Genomic DNA, 23,515 nt, shown 5'->3' with positions numbered 1-23,515 from the left:
ATCGGATTTTTTTAAGGTTTATCAGACAATGCTAGTGCTATCATCCGTATGATAATGTAGAAACTGGGGGCCTTAAATATTTTTGAATCAATAGAAAAAAACAAAAATCTTAAACAATATTTTGAGTTTCTTAAAAACTGTTCAAAAATACTTCAGGTCCCCAGTTTTTATGTTTTTTTTTTTTGCACCGTTTATCAGTCAAAAATTTCTTTCAAATATATGAGACCTCTGATAAAGTTGAGAATTTAGACAAAATGGAGCAATACTTGATTTCTTCTATCAAAATTCATTATCAGTATCAAAGAATAGTAAAAAAGTGCCTCTCCCTTCCAACGACTGGCGCAACGTGGCAACACACACACACGCGTTGATTATATCTCATCTGTCTAACAGTGTCTATCTGTCATCTCCAAATCTCCATGATCTCATCTATTTGTAAAGTTATAGGTTATAGGAGATTCGTTCACCTTACAATCCAGGGACGGTCGGGGACGGTGTGAGCGAGTCGGAGACGAAAGTGAACAAGTGCTCTTCTCCGATCGTCCCTGATCGTCCCTGACCGTACGCGATGCGCAGTTGTACACGTTAGGTTAGATTAATGCTGTATGTAAACAATAGTTTGTAAATAAAGAAGTGCAAATACAAACAAGTTTGTTTACTTTTTGCATTAATCTAACCTAACGTGTACAACTGCGCATCGCGTACGGTCAGGGACGATCAGGGACGATCGGAGAAGAGCACTTGTTCACTTTCGTCTCCGACTCGCTCACACCGTCCCCGACCGTCCCTGGATTGTAAGGTGAACGAATCTAGGTTATAGCCATTATATATATAGGAATATAGTCGTATGTTTTTGGGTGCGTTCCCGGCAGCCGGTCATAAGTACAGGGTTCTAGTTTTAAGTATCGAAAAAATGTATTTCTAGAATATATCACAAGCAATACGTGCATCCTATTGTTTATTGATTGTAAGTGTATGGAATGCGTGAATAGAGAGTTAAAGAGTGTCTTCAAGAGTATTTGCACAACCAATGCAGTGTCAAATAAACAAAGCTGCACATGGGTTCACACTTGTGCAAACGTGCAGTAAAGGTATTGCAGGTAATTTGGCGGTAAACACGTAAACAGTGGCATCATTCGCATTTGGCATTACTTTTTTTTAACCAAGATGTGATTAAAGTGTACGTGGTGTGTCTAAAAGAAGCTCGCAATTACGCGTGTAAATACCTGGACGACACGAAACCCAACGTCCCCAACAATACTTGACCATCGAAAGTCCGAAACTACGGAATACATCAGTGTTTTACTCAAATATCTTATCTATACACAAAAATTGCAAAAAATGATAAGAAGAACCAAGGGGAGCAAAATAGAAAGATTAAAAATACGAAGAAAAACATTAGATTTGCCAGACACACTCTATCAAAAGTACTTAAACCAAAATACTTTGAATTCAAGTCCAAAAAAAGATCCATCCACTAATTTAGAAATCGTAACTGTACATGTAATTTTTTTTCATCAATACATGCTCTTGTAAATCATAATTGTATTGCAGTTGAACTATTTTTTTATTTTTTTATTATAGGTTGAGACTAACGATTATGCTGAGCTGGATGGGCCAGTGCACGATGATCCTTTGAGTGGTATGAATGGTTATTTTGAAACATTAGCTATAATAATAACTAAGATTGATTTTACATACTTGTATTTTACAGTGGAACACAGGCTACAAGATATCTTGATGTGCGTGGCTCCCCTGAGCTGTGATGATACATTACAATTAGAGAATGAAGCAGTAAGAGTTTTTTTACTGTATAAATACTTTGATAATCATATTCTAATATTCAATTCATTATATCATTAGGTTACAAAATGCACTGAAAGTGTTGATAAGGAAAATGCGTTATCAGAATTAATCAATGATTGCCTACCTTTACCAAAAAAATCAATAAACATTGGAAATAATGTATTAAATAAGTCACAGGATAGAAGTAATTTATTAGAATTAAAAACCAGTAAATGTACGTCAGAATTAACGAGAAAAGACCCGTGTGTAGAATCGGAAATTAAGGATGAATCTGTAGAACTGACAAAAACCAATGTGTTCTTAGAGTTGAAAAATAGAGGTGTAACTTTAGAAATAAAAAATAAAGTAAACAACAAAAAGCTGAAAGAAAAGACTTTTACTGTTCCGCTGTTGAGCGTAACAGTAGATAATACATACAGTCTTCAGAATAAGTGTCTCACTGTTAATAAAATGTATTAAAATTTATTTGGGTATGTTGTAAAAGTATTTTCAATAACTATATATTGTTTGATACAGGATAGATGAATTTTTTGGCAAGCAAGATAACATTTACCAAAAAATTGAGAGCTTAAAACAAATTATCATGGACTTGTCACCAATTAAATCACAATCTATTGATGCTGGTAAGATTTGATAGAAATCTGTATATAAGTATATATAACTTGTACAAAATAATTTTATAATGTGGTTTTGATTCATAGCAAATGTACAAACTAAAAAAATCATAGAGTTAATTCAGAAGCAGAAGCCGAGATTAACACATTTACAACAGAAGATTAGCGAAATTGTGTTTTCTTCTTCTTTATTTACCTATCCAAACATCAAAGACGATAATATTAACAGGTAAAGTACCATAATTGGACAAAAATCCAAACATCTTTATAAAAAAAAATCAAAATTTATTTTAGCCTTTCCGTGTCCCTCAAAAGTAATCAAAAGGAATTCCAAACCCATCAAAAGAAAAATCAGCATCTAGAGGTACTTTGATGGGCAAAAAGTTTAAAATAAAATTTTAACTTATCTTTTGTGTTTTAGAAACAAGTAAAAAATTTGAAAGGGTGTCTGAGAAGTGTTACATTAAGTAACAGAGACCGAATTTTTCACAAGGATAGATATATTCTCAGTTTGCATAAAAAACTTCGGATCCTAAAGTACGTACAATAAACACTAATATGCCTCAAAGTTTGCATAAATTGAATAACTTGAATAAACTATTTTAGGAATCAAATGAAGGTTATTACGGAAAAAAAAGCAGTGAAGATATGTACAGAATCTGACCAAGTAAGTTGGAAAAAAAAATTATTTTTTTAATTTTTATTGTACTGGAAGTTTTTAACCATCTCTTTTTAATGTAGAAGCTTCAGAATCTTATGACTAATATCATTGAATACATTAACGAAATTCAATCACGGAATAATATTCACAGAGATGATTTGGTTAGTAGATTAGAATATGAAAATGAAGAGAGAAAATTGCAAATCGAAAGAAAAAATGAGCTCATAAGAAGAAAAAATAAAGTAAATATTTAGTAAACATAGTGAACTGTGGAATTCGAGATTTTTAACATAATATCTACACATTCTTATTTTTAGAAAATAAGACGACTGATTTTGGAAGAACAACGTGCGAAAAATAAATTAAAAATGGTGCAACGAGAACAAGAGAGAAAAAGTCAATATAAAGATGTTCAAATCCAACATTATAAATCAGCTTTGGATAATTTACAAAAGAAGCAAAATCGATGGATGGTTGACAGATTTTACGTGCAGAATCATGCAACCATGCTATATCAAAGATTGCGGCAATTAGAATCAAAGATAGTGGATCAGAAAAATAAACATCCAAAGGTTTGTAAATAATTTACCAAAAAATACATTGATTTAACACAACATTTTTTAGCAGTAAATATTAAATACTTTTGTTCGACAGTACATACAAAATAGAAAATTTATATTGATTATGAAAAATTTGATAGTACTCATTTCTGTGACGAAAAAAAAAAACAATTGAGAAAAGATTATTTAACATTTTATTTGAAAGGTTAATTAAAAACTGATTTTACATAATGTAACATATGCCATGGTTCTTGTGTTATTACAAAGTTAATTCTTTTTATGTAAAAGTTGAAATAATGCTAAAAAGTTTAAACCATAATTTTAACTAATCTAATAATCTTTTTTAATGACTTTCTCCCTTTTTGCCAGTTACTCTTTTAAAATCTCCCATGTTTGTTGTTGAAATCGGTGAGCCAATGATACACAAGTGATCAATTTGTGTAGTGTCACTATCAGTTTGATTATCCTTAACAAATAATTGCAGGTTTTGTACATTTTGAAATTTTACATATTTTAACTGTACAGGATTTCCTTCTTCTATGTCACTAACAGATAATCTGAAATTTAAAATTTTTAATTTTTTAATTGCTTAATCAATTCAGTTAAATGTGAGTAACATTTGAAAGTTTTCATACTCGAGATCTTGAATACTTGTGTTTGAGAGCGCCATATCAAAGTCAATAGTTCTTGGCTGATTAATAAAGAGTTTCATGGTTTTGGGACCTTTATCAGCTGGAGCCTTAATTTTTAAAGAGTGCACCTTAACAGCTTGTGTAAAAGTTATAGAAATAATTAACTGTTCATCACAGTCACTTTGCAAATATCCACCATCTGGTGTGAGACAGTGAGCAAGACAATGTTCATCAGATTCATTTAAGCACTCACATTGCGCCTTCATGATAAAAGGAGTAAGATCCATCTGAAAATGAAAATATTTATCAGTAAGAGTATTAAAAAAAATACTTCTCATGCAAGATATATCAAAGTAATTGAGCAGCAATATTTGTTGAGCAATATATTTTCATCTCAGATGACTTTTACACAGTGTAAATATCAAGTTTTAAGGAAATGAAAAAAGTAAAAGATATTGTTTAAAATGTGATATGCCAACATGTACATATATTTTTCATATAAAATCGGAAAAAAATACATTACATGTTTAGTAAAGCAGTATTTTTATACAACTAAACTATAGTTTTTCACTTTAACTTATAACTTAACAATATAATGTTATCTCAGTAACAAATGTAGTGGAATAAATTTTTTTTTTTTTTACTCATATAAAGCATTTAGAAAATTATTGAAAACTAAAACTATTAAGAATAAAATAGTCTTTTTTCATTCTATACATGTAAAAAAAGTCTCGACGACACCCTGCGATACAGGACGTAAATTAAATATCTCTCCAAAAGTATATAATCAAGATGAGAGCGATCATCCCTAGAATATGATAAATAGGTCTGTCGGAACGTCGTACATGTCCAGCTACGGATCCCTCGCTGGCATCGTCGACCTCTCCCGAGTCATAAAAGCGCACGATGTTGGTCTCGAGAGCAGTGGGATCGGCACCCTGGCACTGCCCGAGTTTCGTCCTGTTGCGGTAAAAAAAGAAGGTCGGCATTGCGCTCACGCCCTCCCTGGCCGCCGTATCCGCGCACTTGTCCACGTCGACTTTCAGGAAGACAGCTTTCGAGTATTTTGTCGACAATTGCTCAAACACCGGTTTGATTTTTCTACACGGACCACACCTGTAAACCAAGCGGACGTTGTATGGAGTCTTTTTTTTTCTCTTTATCAAAGCTATAGAATGTTAGGTATATGCCGTTAGCTAATGTTGATTAATCGAAAGGTGTGGGTGCAAGAAAAAACAAAAAGGCTACGTTATCATTGATACAAGTGTTAGGAAAGAGAGAGAAAAGTTGGTCGGACATAACCTCATGAGCTTTACGTACCAGGAAGCCGTGAAGTCAACAACAACAAGCTTTGTGCCGGAACTCTGCAATTCGGTGAAGAAGTGGGCATCATCGTTGATCTCGCGTACAAGACTCATTATTCTTTATTATTACTTTTTACAAAGTATACAACAAAAATACCACTGTTTAAACTTTAATGAACAAAAACACCCAAGGCCTACTTGCTGAGTTGTTGAGTATATTTATAAGCTGACGTGTTGTGAATTGTGAATGACTGGCAGTTTGATAGGTATAGTCGTTACTAGTGATTGTATAGTGATCTTATGAGTGATTGGAAACAGCGCCGATTTTGATTGGCTAAGGCCGTTTTCCATCTAGTCACGACGTCGAATTAAAAACGTGAATAAGAGCTAGAGAGGATAAGGTAAAGGAGCTATTCACATAGACATTTTTTGCTTATTTCGGAGCTATTCACATAGACATTTTTTGCTTATTTTATTGTGAACGTTCGGAGCTGTTCACATAGACATTTTTTGCTTAATTCAATGTGAACGTTCATATTGAAAAGGGGGTTCCACTGTTCCGCTAAACTCAAATTGAGTGAACAGACCTATGCTGTGTTCTCTGTCAGTCACCGCAGTCTGTTCACTCAATTTGAGTTTAGCGGAACAGTGGAACCCCCTTTTCAATATGAACGTTCACAATGAAATAAGCAAAAAATGTCTATGTGAATAGCTCCAATAGCTCTTCTATGTGAATAGCTCCTAGAGTTATCACGATAAAAACAAAGAGGAAGAAATAGTGGAATAGAAGGCTGACTGTTGACGAATATTATTTTTGTCGATTAGATTAATCCAGCTGATGCCAGAATATATAAATGTAAAACTGACAACGTGATAACAGCCGACCTATCTCCTACATGTATACACATTTTAGGGCCGGCGGCGCGAGAATGAGCCGGCTGTTTAGGCCGGGCCGGCTGCCGTGTTTCAGGGTGTATTCCGCAAATGCTGCCAGCAGTTAAGTTACGTAGGTCGTGGTAACGCCGCATGGTCGGGCAGCGCTAGCGTCAACCTGTACTAACTGTCGGTGGGTTCCGCATGTCAACAAACTTTGATATTTTTGGGTGTATTCCGCAAATGCTGCCAGCAGTTAAGTTACGTAGGTCGTGGTAACGCCGCATGGTCGGGTAGCGCTAGCGTCAACCTGTACTAACTGTCGGTGGGTTCCGCATGTCAACAAACTCCGAAATATCAGATGGCATGGGAGCGAAAACAGTAAAAAATATCAAAATTTGTTGACATGCGGAACCCACCGACAGTTAGTACAGGTTGACGCTAGCGCTACCCGACCATGCGGCGTTACCACGACCTACGTAACTTAACTGCTGGCAGCATTTGCGGAATACACCCAAAAATATCAAAGTTTGTTGACATGCGGAACCCACCGACAGTTAGTACAGGTTGACGCTAGCGCTGCCCGACCATGCGGCGTTACCACGACCTACGTAACTTAACTGCTGGCAGCCTTTGCGGAATACACCCATAGTCCGCAGGCTAAGTATACGTCCTTAACCACCTTTTTCACTAACGTTTAGAATAATGATTGAGACAATCAATGATTGTATCATGAGTTTTTATATAAAGTTCAATTTATACAAATAAGTTGGTAAATATAGGCACACATGATTAATATTTAAACATTTTAAGCTGTATAAATATATAACATAGATTCCAAATATGCATTATTACCGCTGGAATATGCTAACAAAACCAAATATCCGTCTTTCTCACCCAGCAAAATAATAGGTATCTGTATAATCCTGTATCAATTTATTGCACACATGCGAAATGTTCAATGACAGTAAACAATGACATAATTTCAAACTTTACTTTTAACTCTTCATTTCACGCGTAATTTTACAATGCAATTGATAAATTATTATTCATACAAAAGTATTAATATTCTTATAGGAGGTCGATTTTCAGGCAAAAGATTATTTGTAAACTTGCCGTAAACAGCACAGCCAATGTCAACTTTTTATTTTCTATCTACACAACTAGTTGCGGCTGGTTTTAGCGTTTCAGATTTCTAAACTAAAAAGTGGCCCTAAAATTCTGAAGGAAAGCTTTAGATATTTTAGGCCCTAGAGCCATGTTGTCAATTATAAACCAGCCGCAACTTATTTGACAGATACAAAATGAAAATTCAACATTTTCTGTGCTGTTTGCGGCAAGTTTACAATTTATCTATTACTCGAAAGTATAAATATATAGGAGGTTAATATTCGTATAAAACATACACTGCAAACTTGCCGCAAGTAGCACAAACATCGTTAATTATTTATTTTGTATCTATTTCAAGAGTTGCGGCTGGTTTATAAGTGACTAAATGGCTCTAGGGCTAAGCTGCCTAAAGCTCTCCTTCAGAATTTCAGAAGCAATTTTTGGCCAAAAAAATCACGACCGCTAGATGGCGCTGATCCTAATGATTATAACTACTTATAGTAGAGCCATTTAATCAATTATAAACCAGCCGCAACTAATTTCGTAGATACAAAATAAATAGTTAAAGATAATTGTGTTACTTGCGGCAAGTTTGCAGTGTATGTTTTATACGAATATCGACCTCCCTTATATTTACACTTTCAGGTAATAGATGAATTGTAAACTTGCCGCCAATAGTGCGAACAATGTTCACTTTTTATTTTGTATTTATCAAATTAGTTGCGGCTGATTTATAAATAATTAAATGGCTCTAGTATAAGTATAGTAATAATCATTTAGATCAGCGCCATCTAGCGGTAGTGATTTTTTTGGCCAAAAATTGCTTCTGAAATTCTGATGGAGAGCTTTAGGCAGCTTAGCCCTGGAGCCGTTTAATCACTTATAAACCAGCCGCAACTATTGAAATAGATACAAAATAAATAATTAACGATGTTTGTGCTGTTTGCGGCAAGTTTACAATTTATCTATTACCCGAAAGTGTAAATATAAGGGAGGTCGATATTGGTGTAAAACATACACTGCAAACTTGCCGCAAGTAGCACAAACATCGTTAATTATTTATTTTGTATCTATTTCAATAGTTGCGGCTGGTTTATAAGTGATTAAACGGCTCCAGGGCTAAGCTGCCTAAAGCTCTCCATCAGAATTTCAGAAGCAATTTTTGGCCAAAAAAATCACTACCGCTAGATGGCGCTGATCCAAATGATTATTACTATACTTATACTAGAGCCATTTAATCATTTATAAATCAGCCGCAACTAATTTGATAAATACAAAATAAAAAGTGAACATTGTTCGCACTATTGGCGGCAAGTTTACAATTCATCTATTACCTGAAAGTGTAAATATAAGGGAGGTCGATATTCGTATAAAACATACACTGCAAACTTGCCGCAAGTAACACAATTATCTTTAACTATTTATTTTGTATCTACGAAATTAGTTGCGGCTGGTTTATAATTGATTAAATGGCTCTACTATAAGTAGTTATAATCATTAGGATCAGCGCCATCTAGCGGTCGTGATTTTTTTGGCCAAAAATTGCTTCTGAAATTCTGAAGGAGAGCTTTAGGCAGCTTAGCCCTAGAGCCATTTAGTCACTTATAAACCAGCCGCAACTCTTGAAATAGATACAAAATAAATAATTAACGATGTTTGTGCTACTTGCGGCAAGTTTGCAGTGTATGTTTTATACGAATATTAACCTCCTATATATTTATACTTTCGAGTAATAGATAAATTGTAAACTTGCCGCAAACAGCACAGAAAATGTTGAATTTTCATTTTGTATCTGTCAAATAAGTTGCGGCTGGTTTATAATTGACAACATGGCTCTAGGGCCTAAAATATCTAAAGCTTTCCTTCAGAATTTTAGGGCCACTTTTTAGTTTAGAAATCTGAAACGCTAAAACCAGCCGCAACTAGTTGTGTAGATAGAAAATAAAAAGTTGACATTGGCTGTGCTGTTTACGGCAAGTTTACAAATAATCTTTTGCCTGAAAATCGACCTCCTATAAGAATATTAATACTTTTGTATGAATAATAATTTATCAATTGCATTGTAAAATTACGCGTGAAATGAAGAGTTGAAAGTAAAGTTTGAAATTATGTCATTGTTTACTGTCATTGAACATTTCGCATGTGTGCAATAAATTGATACAGGATTATACAGATACCTATTATTTTGCTGGGTGAGAAAGACGGATATTTGGTTTTGTTAGCATATTCCAGCGGTAATAATGCATATTTGGAATCTATGTTATATATTTATACAGCTTAAAATGTTTAAATATTAATCATGTGTGCCTATATTTACCAACTTATTTGTATAAATTGAACTTTATACAAAAACTCATGATACAATCATTGATTGTCTCAATCATTATTCTAAACGTTAGTGAAAAAGGCGGTTAAGGACGTATACTTAGCCTGCGGACTATGGGTGTATTCCGCAAATGCTGCCAGCAGTTAAGTTACGTAGGTCGTGGTAACGCCGCATGGTCGGGTAGCGCTAGCGTCAACCTGTACTAAGTCTAACTGTCGGTGGGTTCCGCATGTCAACAAACTCCGAAATATCAGATGGCATGGGAGCGAAAACAGTAAAAAATATCAAAGTTTGTTGACATGCGGAACCCACCGACAGTTAGTACAGGTTGACGCTAGCGCTGCCCGACCATGCGGCGTTACCACGACCTACGTAACTTAACTGCTGGCAGCATTTGCGGAATACACACTCAGACTTCAGTCAGCCTACTTTTGCGGGCTTTCAGTACCAGTAAGCGTTGGGTTATAGGCGGATTCAATATCGGAACTTTTTCCCTAGATCGTATATATAGCTATACGATCTAGGGAGAATGTTCCGTCGAGCAGACAGCACAGCAGTGAAGGGGCATTGCCAAAGACACGCGAAAATTCAAAATTGTAATATTAATAACACAAGTGCCTATCACCCAATGACCCGGGGCGCTAACTGGCAACTCTGTTAAATAAATAATTTTTAATAACACAAGCGCCTATCACCCAATGACCCGGGGCACTTACTGGCCACTCTTTTAAATAAATAATTATTAAAATAACACAAGCACTTATCACCGTATAACCTGGGGCGCTAATTGCAAATCTAGTAAATAAATAATTATTAATAAATATGTCAAGCACCTTTTTCCTGATGATCCAGGACACTTATTTGTAACACTATTAAATAATAAAAACTTGATCGATAACATTTATGTAAACATATCACAATTTTGATTGCCTATCTAGTACGACAAAGATCGTTTTAAATGGCGCTCTTGTAATTCCTTGATAATTTATTATTCAATAGTAGCCAGTAAGCGCCCCGGGTCATAAGGTGATAGGCGCTTGTGTTATTTTAATAATTAATTATTTAAAAGAGTGGCCAGTTAGCGCTCCAAGTCACTGAGTGATAGGCGCTTGTGTTATTTATTAATAATTATTCATTTAACTGAGTTGCCAGTTAGCGCCCCGGGTCATTGGGTGATAGGCGCTTGTGTTATTAAAAATTATTTATTTAACAGAGTGGCCAGTTAGCGCCCCGGGTCATTGGGTGATAGGCGCTTGTGTTATTAATATTACAATTTTGAATTTCCGCGTGTCTTTGGCAATGCCCCTTCACTGCTGTGCTGTCTGCTCGACGGAACATTCTCCCTAGATCGTATAGCTATATATACGATCTAGGGAAAAAGTTCCGATATTGAATCCGCCTAACCCAACGCTGGTACCAGTGCTGTTTTTCAACGAAATAACTCGGAGTGGGGAACGCTTTCCTCGCTTTAGCCCCGTCCATTCCGCCCACTCTTCCACGTTTCGACTTATCAATTATAGTCCGGGTCATAATCTGGAACTCGTGGGAGAAATTATTTGGATAGGATTTTTTTGCATGATCTTACGCAAAATGATCACCTAAAAACGAATTTGCATGTTGCCAGGCTTCAAAGTTGTAGGAAAAATGTTCAAACAAAATTTTTTAAACAAATGAAATATATTGTTTATTTTGCCCTGGAAAAAATTTTTTTTGCTTTTTTGGACAATTTTAAACAAAAAAGATGTCTTGCAAATTTTCTCTAAAATCAATACTTTTCGAGATATTAATTGTACAAAGTTTAAAAAACCGTGAAAATCGCCACTTTCAAGTATGAAAAACAACAATAAAAATTAAAAATTTTGATGTTGCTAAAGTTCTCAAATATTCTTCAAACATCCTTTGACAAAATCCTAAGGCGTTTCCGGATGTTATTTTATTGCAAACCCTTCATTTTAAATTTACAATTAAGCGTGTGCATCGTTACGGTCGGCCGTAAATTTGGCACTTCTAGTATTGCGTCAAACATTCAAACTTCTCTGAAAGATAATGGTATCAAGAGTAGCAGTTCAATTGATTTGAAGGAAGGACAAGTCCTCAGTGGGTTCATGGTTGATCAGATCACTCCGATCAAGGAGATGTACTTGACAGCAATAAAATTGACTCATTTGAACACCGGAGCCCAATACTTGCATCTTGATCGTGACGACAGCAACAATGTGTTCTCAATTGGCTTTAGAACGACTCCGATGGATTCCACAGGCTTGCCTCATATCTTACTCGAACATATGGCTCTTTATGTAACAACTTTTTTTTACATGTTACAGTGTGCTTGATGTTTTTTATGCACAATGTGCCAAAGAAAAGTGATTTTATTGTTTTGAGGGTAAGATTTTGTGTTAAAAAATAATGTTATTATTGCCGTTCCAAGAGAAAAAAAAGTAAGGTGATAAAATAATACGATATTTATGCACCTATACTTTTCTCCTCCACAGAATATATTAGCTTCACATATTAGCTTCCAGAGTAAAATACATACCTTTAAAAAAATATGATTTATTTGCTTCCTCTACATATTGACACTTAAAATTTAATCAAACACCCCTTTTATTTCAATACCTTACATTGTTAAAAGATTTAATCGTTATTGTCACATGCAGAAGCGCTCGAAGTGCTTTTCTCATTCGAACATTCACTTTTAATCTCCATCTGCGAGCAATTTGGTTGATATTGGTCTACTGCCTCCAATAAACTATCAGGATAACCAGGAGAGTAGTACCTGTACGAAAAGTCATGGAAAAAGTTCATTTGAAATGGTTATAAAATCAACTATTTTCTATTATGCCTTATAATTTCCAAGCCTCGAGTTAGCGTCCAGTGGCTAAAAAAATGATTAATTTTTGTTAAAGTTTTGTGTGTAGTCGAAAAAAAATCAAGATCTCATTGAAATACAACTTTTTTTATATTGTTTACGTTCATTCGAATTACAACTCTGATGTACTAGAAGGCAACAAATATTTTAAGTATAAAGTTGGATGCCCTGAAAATTTAAGGAAATATTCCAGCAAGTCAAAAAATCAGTTTTTTCGCTACAATTTATGTATTAGATTTAACATGTGTGGTCGATCTGGTATGTTTGTAGATCTTGTTGTTTCACGTTTTAAAATACACAGTTATATCGAAATTGTGATTATTATGGTCTAAACAACGATATTCAATAAAAATAGCTAAAAATCAATGTAATAAAGCGACATTAATAAATCCATAAAATTTGTTCAAACTTATATGAATATAGTTATATTTTTTGCACTGGCAAGAAACGTGGCAGTCGTGCCACAAATGCGTAAATTTAGCCACTTTTTTGTTTACAAATGCCTATTACCACTGAAAAATAAAATTTTGATTTTTCGATTTTATAGACTTTTTAAAATCGGTTTATCAGTTTTTTATAGTTGTTTTAGGATATTTACTAGAAGAAAATCTGATTGATCATGGAATTTTTTTCAAAAAAAAAAGGATTTAAGTAAAATTGAAAAAAATTAGTTATGTGGGTGTGCGTGGGCGTAAGTAGGCACATTATATAATCAGTCATATTTTAGGATCACTTTCATAGATTTCAACAAAACTAAGATTTTTTTGGTTATCCAATACCTAGGTATCACCGTTCAAGAAGAAAATATCAGTTTAATCGACTAGTTCTTTTTTTTTTTTTTTTTTTTTGTCATCAAGAGTTTATCAATTTCGGGAAATCAATTTATTGATTTTTTTTTGTTTCAAGATATCTTATGATAAAAACTCTTAGAAATTTTTTTTTACAAAACAATGTATTTGGATGAAATTATAAAAAAGTATATATGTTGGTGGTTAATAAATTTGTTGTTAAAAATTAAAAAACTTGTATAACTTAATGGAATACAATGCTGAGAAGTTCACGACTAAACAAAAACAAAAAGATAACACAATGCTTTGTGTTTATTTGATGGACAGTCTTTTAAACCCCTGATCAGCGATGGGCACCCTGAAAAAAAAAAAAAAAAATTTGCCTACCCAAACAACCGTTTATTCAAATACAAAAAAAAAAATATTAATTTGAATAAAATAAGCAGTTATTGAAACCAAATAATATGAATTCAAATAAAATTAAATGATCTCTTTATAACGTAATATTTCATAAATGTAATTTTTGTTCGCATTCGAATAAACGTTCAGCTGGATCGGCGAAATTTTTTTCTTCCGCGCAAACTAATTTTGTGGGAGGGTGACGTGGGACACCAAGTTACCATATACCTAGTGGACGACATTGGCATATACATACACACACACCCACGCGCGAGCAGCCCCTAACGCTACTGTGTATGTGGCAGCTCCTCCTCCCACGCTCTCCCCATCTCGCAGTGTATAGACGGCACTTTCGACTCAGCTGTGTAGTACGTTGTGTATAGTGGCACAAAATGCACTATGGCCGCTCCATTGCCAGAGTGAGGCTGTCGCGACAGTTGAGGAGGAAAAAGAAATAAAAAAAAAACAAACAAATTGCCCGAAACGAGCGAGGAAAACAACAAACGAAGCCCGGCAGTGATCCGGAGGATAATCGTCGAGTGCCTTTCTTTTTTGCTTTGGAGGGGCTGCAGGTGTCAGTTTCTTTTCCTTTTTTTTTTTTTTTTTTTTCTTTTCTTTTTTTCCTTCTTCCTTTGCCGCTTGCCCCATCGGAGACGTCGGAGGCAAGGAGGCGGCCTCGCGAACACCCCTGGCTGTCGTGCAAGTAAGTATAAGTACAACACTCGCAACTCGAGCCCTCGACCATTAACCCGATGACATTCTCTCGAAGATGATAACGCGTATACATGTGTACCTATAACTAAGTTGCACGCATCGGAGCGAGCCAACTTGATTCTGTTTAACATTTTTCTTTTTTTTTCTTGTCACTCCGATGCCATCCACTTATCATGGTTTATTGTGCCTCGTTTGGGTCTCGCAATTACTTTACGACTTCTCTCTGTGCCCATATATATAGGTATACACGTGAGAAATAAATTGATATATTGAGTTGCCTGAAGCGCACGTATAGGTTGTACATGCTCATTTTGACTGATGTGCAAACACGTCAAGCCCATCGCTTGTTCTACCGTGTGTGTTGAGATGGAAAAAAAAAAAAAAAGAAAAAAAAGTGCATTCCATCGAGTGAATAACCAAAGGGGGGGAGCTTTCTTGGTAGCCACATTTCTCTGACAACAAACTGCGTGTTATTGCAAGCCGAAAGTGGGGGGGGAAAGGAAATTCCGCGGAAAAAATTTCGTTTACAAAAACATGTGCATTGCACAAACAAATACGAACCTGACAATTTCTTCTGGGAAGCAGCAGTTGATTGTTGTTATGTACTCGGCCAGTGTTGAGCCTAGATCTGCCCGAATTTCTTGTACCTTCTTCAAACCTCCTGTTGTCACAAATAGCCTTCTTGCTCTGGCATCGCTTGGTAAAATCTATGGGAGACGTATTAGTCCCAATAAGAAAATAATCCTTCATGTAAGCAATTATCTTTGATTGTTTTATTTTTGTAAACAAACATCAAACACATGTGTCAATTTTATCTCTAGGGAAGCGTGTCGTCTTGGATATTTTTAATTCATATTTATCTAGAAATCAACATTGACGTCAATTGTACACGCACACACACACACACACACACGTATATATGTATACTTCCAAATCATTAAATCTCCATATCTGTCAAGTGGAAAAATAATGATAAATTACATATCACTTTTATGTTCATTTCATGCATTTAAATGTACTAGACCGGCAATCATTTGTAATAATGCAAACTTTCTCATTGTTTTCAAATAGGAAATGGAACTTGTTGGGAATTTTGCTTTATTTATTTTTTTTTTTTTTTTTGCATTTGGAAACGAGGACATTGGCACTGGTCTTTTAAACAAACAGCGTCTAAATATACCATCCTTGAGTCAAAAACATTTTTTCACCTCTCCCTCCTACTTATATTATGGTTTTGGTCTCTCTCTCTCTCTCTCTTTCCTGATGCCTCTTTTTTTTTTCTTTGCTTTCAGTCTATATTAGCCACTTGACGCTTTACATTTGCTTTCAGTGAACCAGATGCCGCATCGGAATCAAAAAGTACTGATGTTACTTTTTTTCACGAGCACGAAACATACCTCAAATTGAAGGAGCTTTTCAGTGATGTGATTAATTTACCATTCCAAAGAAGAAAACAAGTGTGAAAACAGACTCTAGGAGATAAGATTGCGCCGAGTTATGCAAAAAAAATAAGTGACTTTGGCGAAGGAAAAACAGGAGCAACGGAGCACTATTATTCGAATTGTACCCAATGAAGAAAATCCAACTGTAAATAGCAACCTCATATATCAAAGACTACATTGACTTTTTAGCTGATAAACTAAGCGCGTCTGTGCGCACGACTCATCATTTAAACGGTGCAAGACAAATGAAAAAGTACCATAAAGAAGTGGCTCGTTGTGTGTTATCGTTAGTGTGCCTTTGACAATTTATCCGTGAAAATTTATACACCCGTAAAGTTCGGTTCTTAAAAAAATAAAGTCTTACAACGTATAAACTGTTTTAATAGAAAAAAAAAAAAAAAAAAATTAATACACCTATTTTGATTTTTGCAAAATGATTAACAATCAGCAACGAATCATTTTGAATACTGGTGATACCAATATTCATCATCAACCCGTGTCTTCGAAGCCATCAATAGTATCTGTGTCAAGCATAGATTCAGATGTTAGTGATCGACGTGATATTAGGGAAGCTTTGTACACGGGGATCTTCAAGAGGCACAGGAAAACTATTTTAGTACTTGGGAGCTTCCTTAAGATGCTCAGGGTGAATAGAAACATGAACAATTATGCTAGTATAAAAGCGAATGACGAAAATGACGAGTAACGAGTAGTGTAAAAAAACAAAACATGGTTACGATGTTTCTAAAAATACTCAATTTTTTTCATATCAGCAATGATCAAACTGTTTTTTTTTTTTTTTTTTTTTTTTTTCTTTCGGATCTGTAACATCCGGATATTGAGATTAAATTATTTTCGATGATAATCATGAATATAATATATCATTTAAATTGCCATGACAAGCAAAACTGTCAATTCTTCGGCTTTGTACCAAAATGTAATTACTAGTATTACAATTCATGATAGTCTGCAGATATTTGACATTTATAGTAGATGTGATATATATGGCTCTCCTATTTAAGTAAGAGATAAATTCATAGCTTTCCTACCTTTTTATACACAAATATTTGAAAAATTAAAAAAAAAAAAAAAAAAAAAATTATTTATAAAATCTACATTTTAAGAATACGTGATAATTTTAAGTTACAAACTGAATCATAAAACTGCCAATTATAATTGCTTGAAAACTTTTTTTTATCAATTACACTTGGTGTCTCGGATGCAAACCATTGCAACATTATTTAACAATCCGAAACTAATGCTATCTGTACTTAACTCAATTAATGTTTTGCAATTTAAAATACATCTAAATTTATCTTTTTTCAGAAACACTCGGACAGATTGCATGCTATGAATCTAGTATTTGTTCCGATTGTCATGAAAGTACACACGAACGTAGAACACAAGTATTGGTGAATCGTACATTTTTTTTAAACAAATTTAGTTAACAACAATTCATTTTTGTAACAAATATAAAATGCATCGATCCAAAATTAATAAACTATACATTGCATTTAAACAAAAAAGTTATCTTTAACATATATTCGAAACAATGTAAGTTCAATATTCATCATTCCATAAAAAACATAAAAGTTCTATGTTGATTGAGTTTTATACTGTTCTTTTACATTTGTTCAATAACAAACAAGTATTTTGTTTTATTATTTAAAATTAGTTGTGGAGTTTCAATCGTTCAAGTCCCTTACAAGAGCATCGAAATAAAAGTGATAAACTCTTGACTTGATTATCAATAATTGAAAAAAAGATAAATTTATTGTACCATGTGAATTCGAATCGACACAGCAAAATGTATGCATTTAGTTAAAGACGATTATTTGTAAATTGCTTTAATTTTATTTATTTTTACACTTGATATAGTTTTTTTGCAATTTGATAAAACTTTTTTTCTTCAACAATTAAAAAAAAAAAAAAAAAAATTGGAATCCATTACTATAAATCATTGTACATTATAACAGTAAGACTTGAGTGTCATTAATGGTGTGTCATACGTGTCATCATCATTTTGCTAATTTTATCATTTGCAATTACGTACTTCTATAAGATAACACGATAAAGAGTTGAATGATAAATCTTTAAAAAAAAGACTGAATTATACGGTTGTGCTTTTTTTCAATTGAAAATAAAAATTGAAACTCATAAACTATCTAAAATTTGAAGAGATATTGATTTAATTATCGACGCGTTATCTAACCCTTGAAAATACGATTATTGTAACAATCATTTACGATATTCATAAGTTTTGTCAATAATTGCTGCTTAGATTTGTCATACGCGAACTTGTTGACAAATTTCTGTTGAAACAATGTCAATCGATTCAAAAACTAACGTTATCACGCTAAATTAAATAGCCGAAAATCAGTGTTTCAAATAAGTTACAACACGATTGGCGAATAAGCATACTCTATATGAATATAAATCTATAAAATTCGACTGATTTATAGATTTTAATACACGTATTTAAATAAATTAACAATGTTGATCAGGGAAATGTGTAACTACGAAACGTTTGTGTCTATTGTAAAGAGAAATTGATGAAACTTTATTTATCGCAGTTTCAACAAGGAAAAAATGTTTGCCAATCAATGTACAGTAATTGTAATATATAGGGATCACGATGTATATCAACTAGACTGGAATAGCCAAATGTGAGTGCATGAGAATTTTAACAATTACATAGAGAAATCGGTAGTATTACTGAAGAAAAAAAAAAAAAAACTAATCAATGGTAAAAAAAAAAAAAATCGCCTTAAAACTCGCTTGACCAATTCTTCGATAGAGTGTCAGATTTTTTGATATTACTGATCGAGCGACTTATTAAGTGGACGATGTGAACGCTTATTTGGGAGTGCATATGAATGAAAAAGAAAAGAAGAAAAAAATTATCAAAAATAAAAAATTTCCTAATTCGTATGAAACACACAACGCTTTTGCAAAACGTGATTTTCGTGAACCGCGAAATACAGTATATTTGCAAATTACCTGTAAATTATTATAATACGAAACGTTATCAATAGTCTTGTATGATGCATAGTTTATACAATCACTTTATACTTTAAGAACATATAGTTATTTATGAACATTAAAAGTAATGTATAAACACAATGATAAAAAAATCGTCAAATACACGTTTAATAAATAAAAATTTTAAAACGTCTTGCAGTTACTTATCAATCAAGTCCGACAATTCGGCAAAAATGCAATACCTAGAACCCACGTTCTCTCTTATTTCTCCAAATGCAATCAAAATACCTGTTATTTTTTTTCCCCATTTATATACTTATCCTCGACAACGCATGCATAGCTATATTTTTACTTGACTTAATATGTTTGTTGCTCAAGGTCTGTCGTGTACTTGAAAAAGAAAAAAAAAATTAAATTTGGTGATACTTTGATGGTAGTTACACTTACATTATACGACAGCGCGAGACAGTTGGCACACTGAGAGAAAAAAAATAAATAAAAATTATAGAAAACATCCAGTAAAAATGATTATTTCGCGCGGTAAATTGGATGCAAGGTGGCAAAAAAGAAAAAAGTTATTAATTTTAACAGTAAAAATAACTTTTTTAACAGTTAAAATCATGGCTCAAAAAGTAAAAATTATTGTTTTAACAGTAAAAATTTCGATACGGGAAAATAAAATTTATTGAATGATCCTTTTGACGTTTACTGTTCCAGTATAGTAATTTCTACAAAACAATAATTGTTACTTTTAAAAATAATAATTTTTTCCAGCTTGTATCCGATTTACCGTTCGGAATGGTAATTTTTGCTGGATATTCTCTATGACTTTTGTTATTTTCATCTCACAGTGCAGTGCCGCTCGGACGATGAAAATCGACGTAGGTAAATTTCGATATTTCAAAGCAAAAACCGATTTTTAGTAAAAAAATGAGAATAACGTTGATAAAAATTCAATAGAATCACCTTGCTGAATTGTCCGAGTATGTATTTGAGTATGTTTGGCGGTGCGTCGTGAAGAAGAGGCTCGAGAGCTTCGATGTACATGCACTTTTGCAAAACCTGCTTCAACGTCACCTTGCACTTAATCTTCAAATCTTCCGAGTTTTGCGGATTCGCGTACAACTGCAAGTTAATTTTCACCCGTCAAGCATCCCACACATCACATAAGAACCAACAGTATTCATGCACTCACTCCCAAGATACACGTAAATATGTTTGTGGCGGCAAGAGCTTGGGCGTGCTCGGGCGAGTGTTTCCCTATCTGGCCCAACGCCCAAACGGTTATGGCTAGAATGTGGTTTTCCGTCTCCGTTTCCAGAAGCAGCGCCAGTTGCGCGACTCCCTAAACGAAAATTTTCTCTCAAATTATTTACCTGACGAAGTATACCCATTATGTGAAAAGAAAATACCTTCATATCGATGACCATCGAAGCCAACTGTTCCGCGTGTCCAGCTATGTATCCCAGGGCCATGACAGCCGGCAGTTTGGTCGAGGATTTTCGCGAGTCTATCAGCTCGACCAAAAACTCAATGCCGCCCGTATTGGCTGCCAGCCGCGCGAGCTGAAGCGCGAAAAAGGAGCACTTTTATCCCCCGCCGTGTATATACATTTGCTGAAAAGTCGATCCAACGCTCACCTCGACGGTGTGCTTGCAAACCTCCTTGGTCAGCGTCGCCGCGGCCTTGGCGACGTTCTCGTCGGCGTGCCTCATGTGGTAAAACACCTCGGGAAATATTTCCGCTTCGACCACGAACTCGGCCAGCTCCGGGGTGTGCTTAGCCACGCAGCCCAGGGCCGACAACACTTGACGCTGTACGAGAAAAAGTGCCATATTACATTTGGCACGAATCACATTGTGTGGAGTGTATACCTTTAATTTTGCATCTTGATTGGCGAGGGTTCTCGCCAACAGCGGAATGGCACCCGCGTCCACCACCGTTTGGGCCAACTCGGGGGTATGCTTGCCAATGTCGCACAACGCCGAGGTACTGATTTGCTTCAAGCACAGCTCGGACTCCTGCAAACAGAGCACCAACAGCGGAACGGCACCTGCAAAACAAGGGGGATGAGGGATCATGGAGAATCACTTGTGTGGAAAAAAGTTGTGCACCCACCAGAGTCGACGGCAGACTGGGCCAAGCATTTGTTGTGCCTGGATATGTAACCGACGGCCCAAGCCGCGGCTTCCTTGACCCCAGGGTTGAAATCCTCGAGGCAAAGGGCCATTGCGTCCAGGCCGCCCTCCGACACCACAATGTACGCCATTTCCGGCGAGTGCTTGGCCAAAGCCCTCAGGAGGAAAAGAGCTGCCTTTTTGAAGAAATCCTAAAAATGTATATGTAATACACGTGCAGTCGCATCAGGGTTGTACCACCACCATCCAAGGTTTCCAAAATGTACAATAACACACGGCACGTACGGTTTGCTTGTCGATTTGTTTGACCAGTTGGGGCAAGACGTTGTTCCTACGGGCGATGGCCCCGGCTATCTTGACGTCGTGGTTGGCCAGTCTGCCCAGGGCTATGGCGGTCAGTTGTTGGATGGACGGCACCATGTCCCACAACAGAGGACACAGCAGATCCAGGACCCCAGCGTTCTCGAGGTACTCGATGTTGTGGGGCCTAGACGCGAGGTCCGTCACCGTCTGGACGAACTGCATTCGCGACTTCTGGTACTGGTCGAATACTGTGCTTTCCGTGGGGTTTTTTTTTGTTTTTTTTTTTGTTTTTTTTTGTTTTTTTTTTCCACAAGTATCGCGGGAAAACGTTATTTTCTTCTTACCTTGCGTTATGATACGGGCAGTCATCGTGTTATTGTCGCTACTGTTTTCGTGTCAAGGTTAGATCTTTATTGCTTTGCCACGAAAAATTCGCGTCTTCTTATCCACATTTTGTTATTAAGATTATCATTATCATTATCATTATTATTATTATTATTATTATTATTTTATATAACTTATGCCGATGTTGGAAAAAAAAAAAAGAAAACAATTTTTTCTTTCTGTCCCTAAATCCGTAGTTTATGTAAAATTACATTATCCGTTGTTGTATACTTGGGTGAAAAAAAAAGAAAATAGGGATGATTATTTGTTGGTGGTTTTCGAGAGTACCGGAAAAAAACCATCACCCGGCGAGCGGTTGTAAGGTTACTTTCGTGATTTTGCGGTGTATATCGTGAACTAAGCCGGTTAACCAACGTGACTATACCTATATTGTATTAACGAAAGCCATTAAATGTATTAAACTCGTTTCAGCTTGTAGTGACGAAAATACGTGTATAAATAAATAAATGGATAAACATTGTATAATGCAAAAATAATGTGAAATATCGACTAACGCGATGCACAACGGAGAACTTTCAACTTGTCCCGATCATTATTTTTATACAGAACAGGTGTGTACATATGTACATACTTACCGGCTGTTCGGTTTATGCCTTTACTACTGAATATTATAGTGAGACGTTGTATTTACAAAGTCAGACATATCGGACACTTGTATACTTGTAAAAAGAGGCTTGCACCTTTGTATTGTACACGATATCGTTGGCAAAATTTTATCCTTCGCGAGCACAATTCGTAAAAATTTTGCATCAACATCTCCGGTATCTATTTAGTCTAATGTACCAGGGTGAAAGGGTGGAATTATTAAAACATTGTAAATGTCCCAAAATTTAGCGGGAATATTGCAGCACACCACATAACATATATTCTGTGGAACACCGCAAACCCTTTGTCCGTTCGTAATACTCCTTTTACTACTTATTGTTTTGAACTATTCTAAAAAATCTCAATTGGTGTGATGGAGTTGGAAGAAAATGTCGGTAATTTTTACCCAACTCTGAGTTTAAAGAGAAATGGCGCATTACGTCACTAGGGCCCAAAGTACAAAAATGAGGGTCCGAAGGGCACGGTTGTATAGTTGCGCCTGCTGTTTTTCTTAACGAGGGCGAAAGGTGCAATTTTGCGAAATCGGATGTATGTACTTTTCGCAAACCGCATCTTCATGCAAAAAGAGCCACTTTCGTAATGTGGCCCTTCAAAAATCGTGGTACATACAGTAACTCGCTTTTTTTACGAGATCACCTTCTTTAATAGTTAATCAACGTATTATTATTTACCAAAGTGTCAACCTCTTCTCTCGCGTGAAAGTTGCTAAAACAATGATGTTGAACAGTGATATTTTAGATACGAGTTCAACATCATTGGTTTAGCAAATTTTACACGAGAGAAGAGATTGAAACTTTGGCAAGTTATTAATTAACTATTAAAGAAGACGATACAGACAAAAAATAGCGCGTTATTACACCAAAACATTTTTAGGGCCATTTTACGAAAGCGCTTTTTTCGGATGAACGTGCCGTTTTGCAAAAAGTACACATCCGATCTTGCTGAAATTTTGTGCAACAGTTGGTGGACACAAAAGTTACAAC

The 23,515-nt window shown here is 35.1% G+C and overlaps 4 protein-coding genes across 5 annotated transcripts; 2 read left to right on the top strand and 2 right to left on the bottom strand.

Annotated features, from left to right (window-relative positions):
• The first annotated feature begins 841 nt into the window (after positions 1 to 841).
• On the top strand, positions 842 to 3,690 carry LOC106644834 (uncharacterized). Of its 2 annotated transcripts, XM_089597805.1 has the most exons (12): positions 842 to 1,100; positions 1,180 to 1,503; positions 1,585 to 1,642; positions 1,715 to 1,794; positions 1,864 to 2,258; positions 2,323 to 2,429; positions 2,508 to 2,649; positions 2,715 to 2,784; positions 2,842 to 2,957; positions 3,027 to 3,087; positions 3,162 to 3,323; positions 3,399 to 3,690. In XM_089597805.1, exons 2-12 carry the CDS (start codon positions 1,342 to 1,344, stop codon positions 3,663 to 3,665), a joined length of 1,620 nt encoding a protein of 539 aa, XP_089453931.1. In that variant the 5' UTR covers positions 842 to 1,100; positions 1,180 to 1,341; the 3' UTR covers positions 3,666 to 3,690. The 2 variants fall into 2 exon arrangements, with proteins under 2 accessions (XP_089453931.1, XP_089453930.1); XM_089597804.1 differs by having other exon boundaries at positions 842 to 1,503.
• Positions 3,691 to 3,857: 167 nt separating this feature from the next.
• On the bottom strand, positions 3,858 to 5,921 carry Txl (Thioredoxin-like). The gene is made up of 4 exons (XM_014360502.2): positions 5,594 to 5,921; positions 5,119 to 5,389; positions 4,277 to 4,560; positions 3,858 to 4,198 (listed from the first exon to the last, which is right to left on the bottom strand). The coding sequence occupies exons 1-4, from the start codon at positions 5,689 to 5,691 to the stop codon at positions 3,985 to 3,987; spliced, it is 867 nt and encodes a 288-aa protein (XP_014215988.2). The 5' UTR covers positions 5,692 to 5,921; the 3' UTR covers positions 3,858 to 3,984.
• Positions 5,922 to 12,520: 6,599 nt separating this feature from the next.
• On the bottom strand, positions 12,521 to 21,890 carry LOC106644795 (sperm-associated antigen 6). The gene is made up of 10 exons (XM_089597841.1): positions 21,866 to 21,890; positions 21,504 to 21,769; positions 21,199 to 21,409; positions 20,955 to 21,133; positions 20,721 to 20,894; positions 20,493 to 20,645; positions 20,276 to 20,425; positions 20,047 to 20,205; positions 15,218 to 15,363; positions 12,521 to 12,662 (listed from the first exon to the last, which is right to left on the bottom strand). Exons 1-10 carry the CDS (start codon positions 21,888 to 21,890, stop codon positions 12,521 to 12,523), a joined length of 1,605 nt encoding a protein of 534 aa, XP_089453967.1.
• On the top strand, positions 16,503 to 17,604 carry LOC106644821 (uncharacterized). Its single transcript, XM_014360496.2, has 2 exons — positions 16,503 to 16,744; positions 17,425 to 17,604. The coding sequence occupies exons 1-2, from the start codon at positions 16,532 to 16,534 to the stop codon at positions 17,512 to 17,514; spliced, it is 303 nt and encodes a 100-aa protein (XP_014215982.1). The 5' UTR covers positions 16,503 to 16,531; the 3' UTR covers positions 17,515 to 17,604.
• Positions 21,891 to 23,515: the final 1,625 nt, after the last annotated feature.

Source organism: Copidosoma floridanum, unplaced genomic scaffold (genome assembly GCF_036245765.1).
Source record: "Copidosoma floridanum isolate Cflo_tuat_1 unplaced genomic scaffold, Cflo_Japanese_pri ptg000040l, whole genome shotgun sequence".
Lineage (NCBI taxonomy): Eukaryota > Metazoa > Arthropoda > Insecta > Hymenoptera > Encyrtidae > Copidosoma > Copidosoma floridanum.
This window is presented reverse-complemented; position numbering and strand designations above follow the sequence as displayed.

Bases quoted from the DNA above. Each gene is read 5' to 3' on its own strand.
- LOC106644834 (XM_089597805.1), top strand. From the start codon at position 1,342: ATGATAAGAAGAACCAAGGGGAGCAAAATAGAAAGATTAAAAATACGA. The intron at 1,643-1,714 runs GTATGAATGGTT...TGTATTTTACAG, and splicing joins GCACGATGATCCTTTGAGTG to TGGAACACAGGCTACAAGAT. The intron at 3,088-3,161 runs GTAAGTTGGAAA...TTTTTAATGTAG, and splicing joins TATGTACAGAATCTGACCAA to AAGCTTCAGAATCTTATGAC.
- Txl (XM_014360502.2), bottom strand. From the start codon at position 5,691: ATGAGTCTTGTACGCGAGATCAACGATGATGCCCACTTCTTCACCGAA. The intron at 5,390-5,593 runs GTACGTAAAGCT...CTTGGTTTACAG, and splicing joins GTTGACTTCACGGCTTCCTG to GTGTGGTCCGTGTAGAAAAA. The intron at 4,561-5,118 runs GTACGACGTTCC...TTTCATTTTCAG, and splicing joins AGGGATCCGTAGCTGGACAT to ATGGATCTTACTCCTTTTAT.
- LOC106644821 (XM_014360496.2), top strand. From the start codon at position 16,532: ATGATTAACAATCAGCAACGAATCATTTTGAATACTGGTGATACCAAT. The intron at 16,745-17,424 runs GTGAATAGAAAC...ATCTTTTTTCAG, and splicing joins GCTTCCTTAAGATGCTCAGG to AAACACTCGGACAGATTGCA.
- LOC106644795 (XM_089597841.1), bottom strand. From the start codon at position 21,890: ATGACTGCCCGTATCATAACGCAAG. The intron at 21,134-21,198 runs GTGGGTGCACAA...CTTGTTTTGCAG, and splicing joins CCAGTCTGCCGTCGACTCTG to GTGCCGTTCCGCTGTTGGTG. The intron at 20,426-20,492 runs GTATTTTCTTTT...ATTTTCGTTTAG, and splicing joins CGATGGTCATCGATATGAAG to GGAGTCGCGCAACTGGCGCT.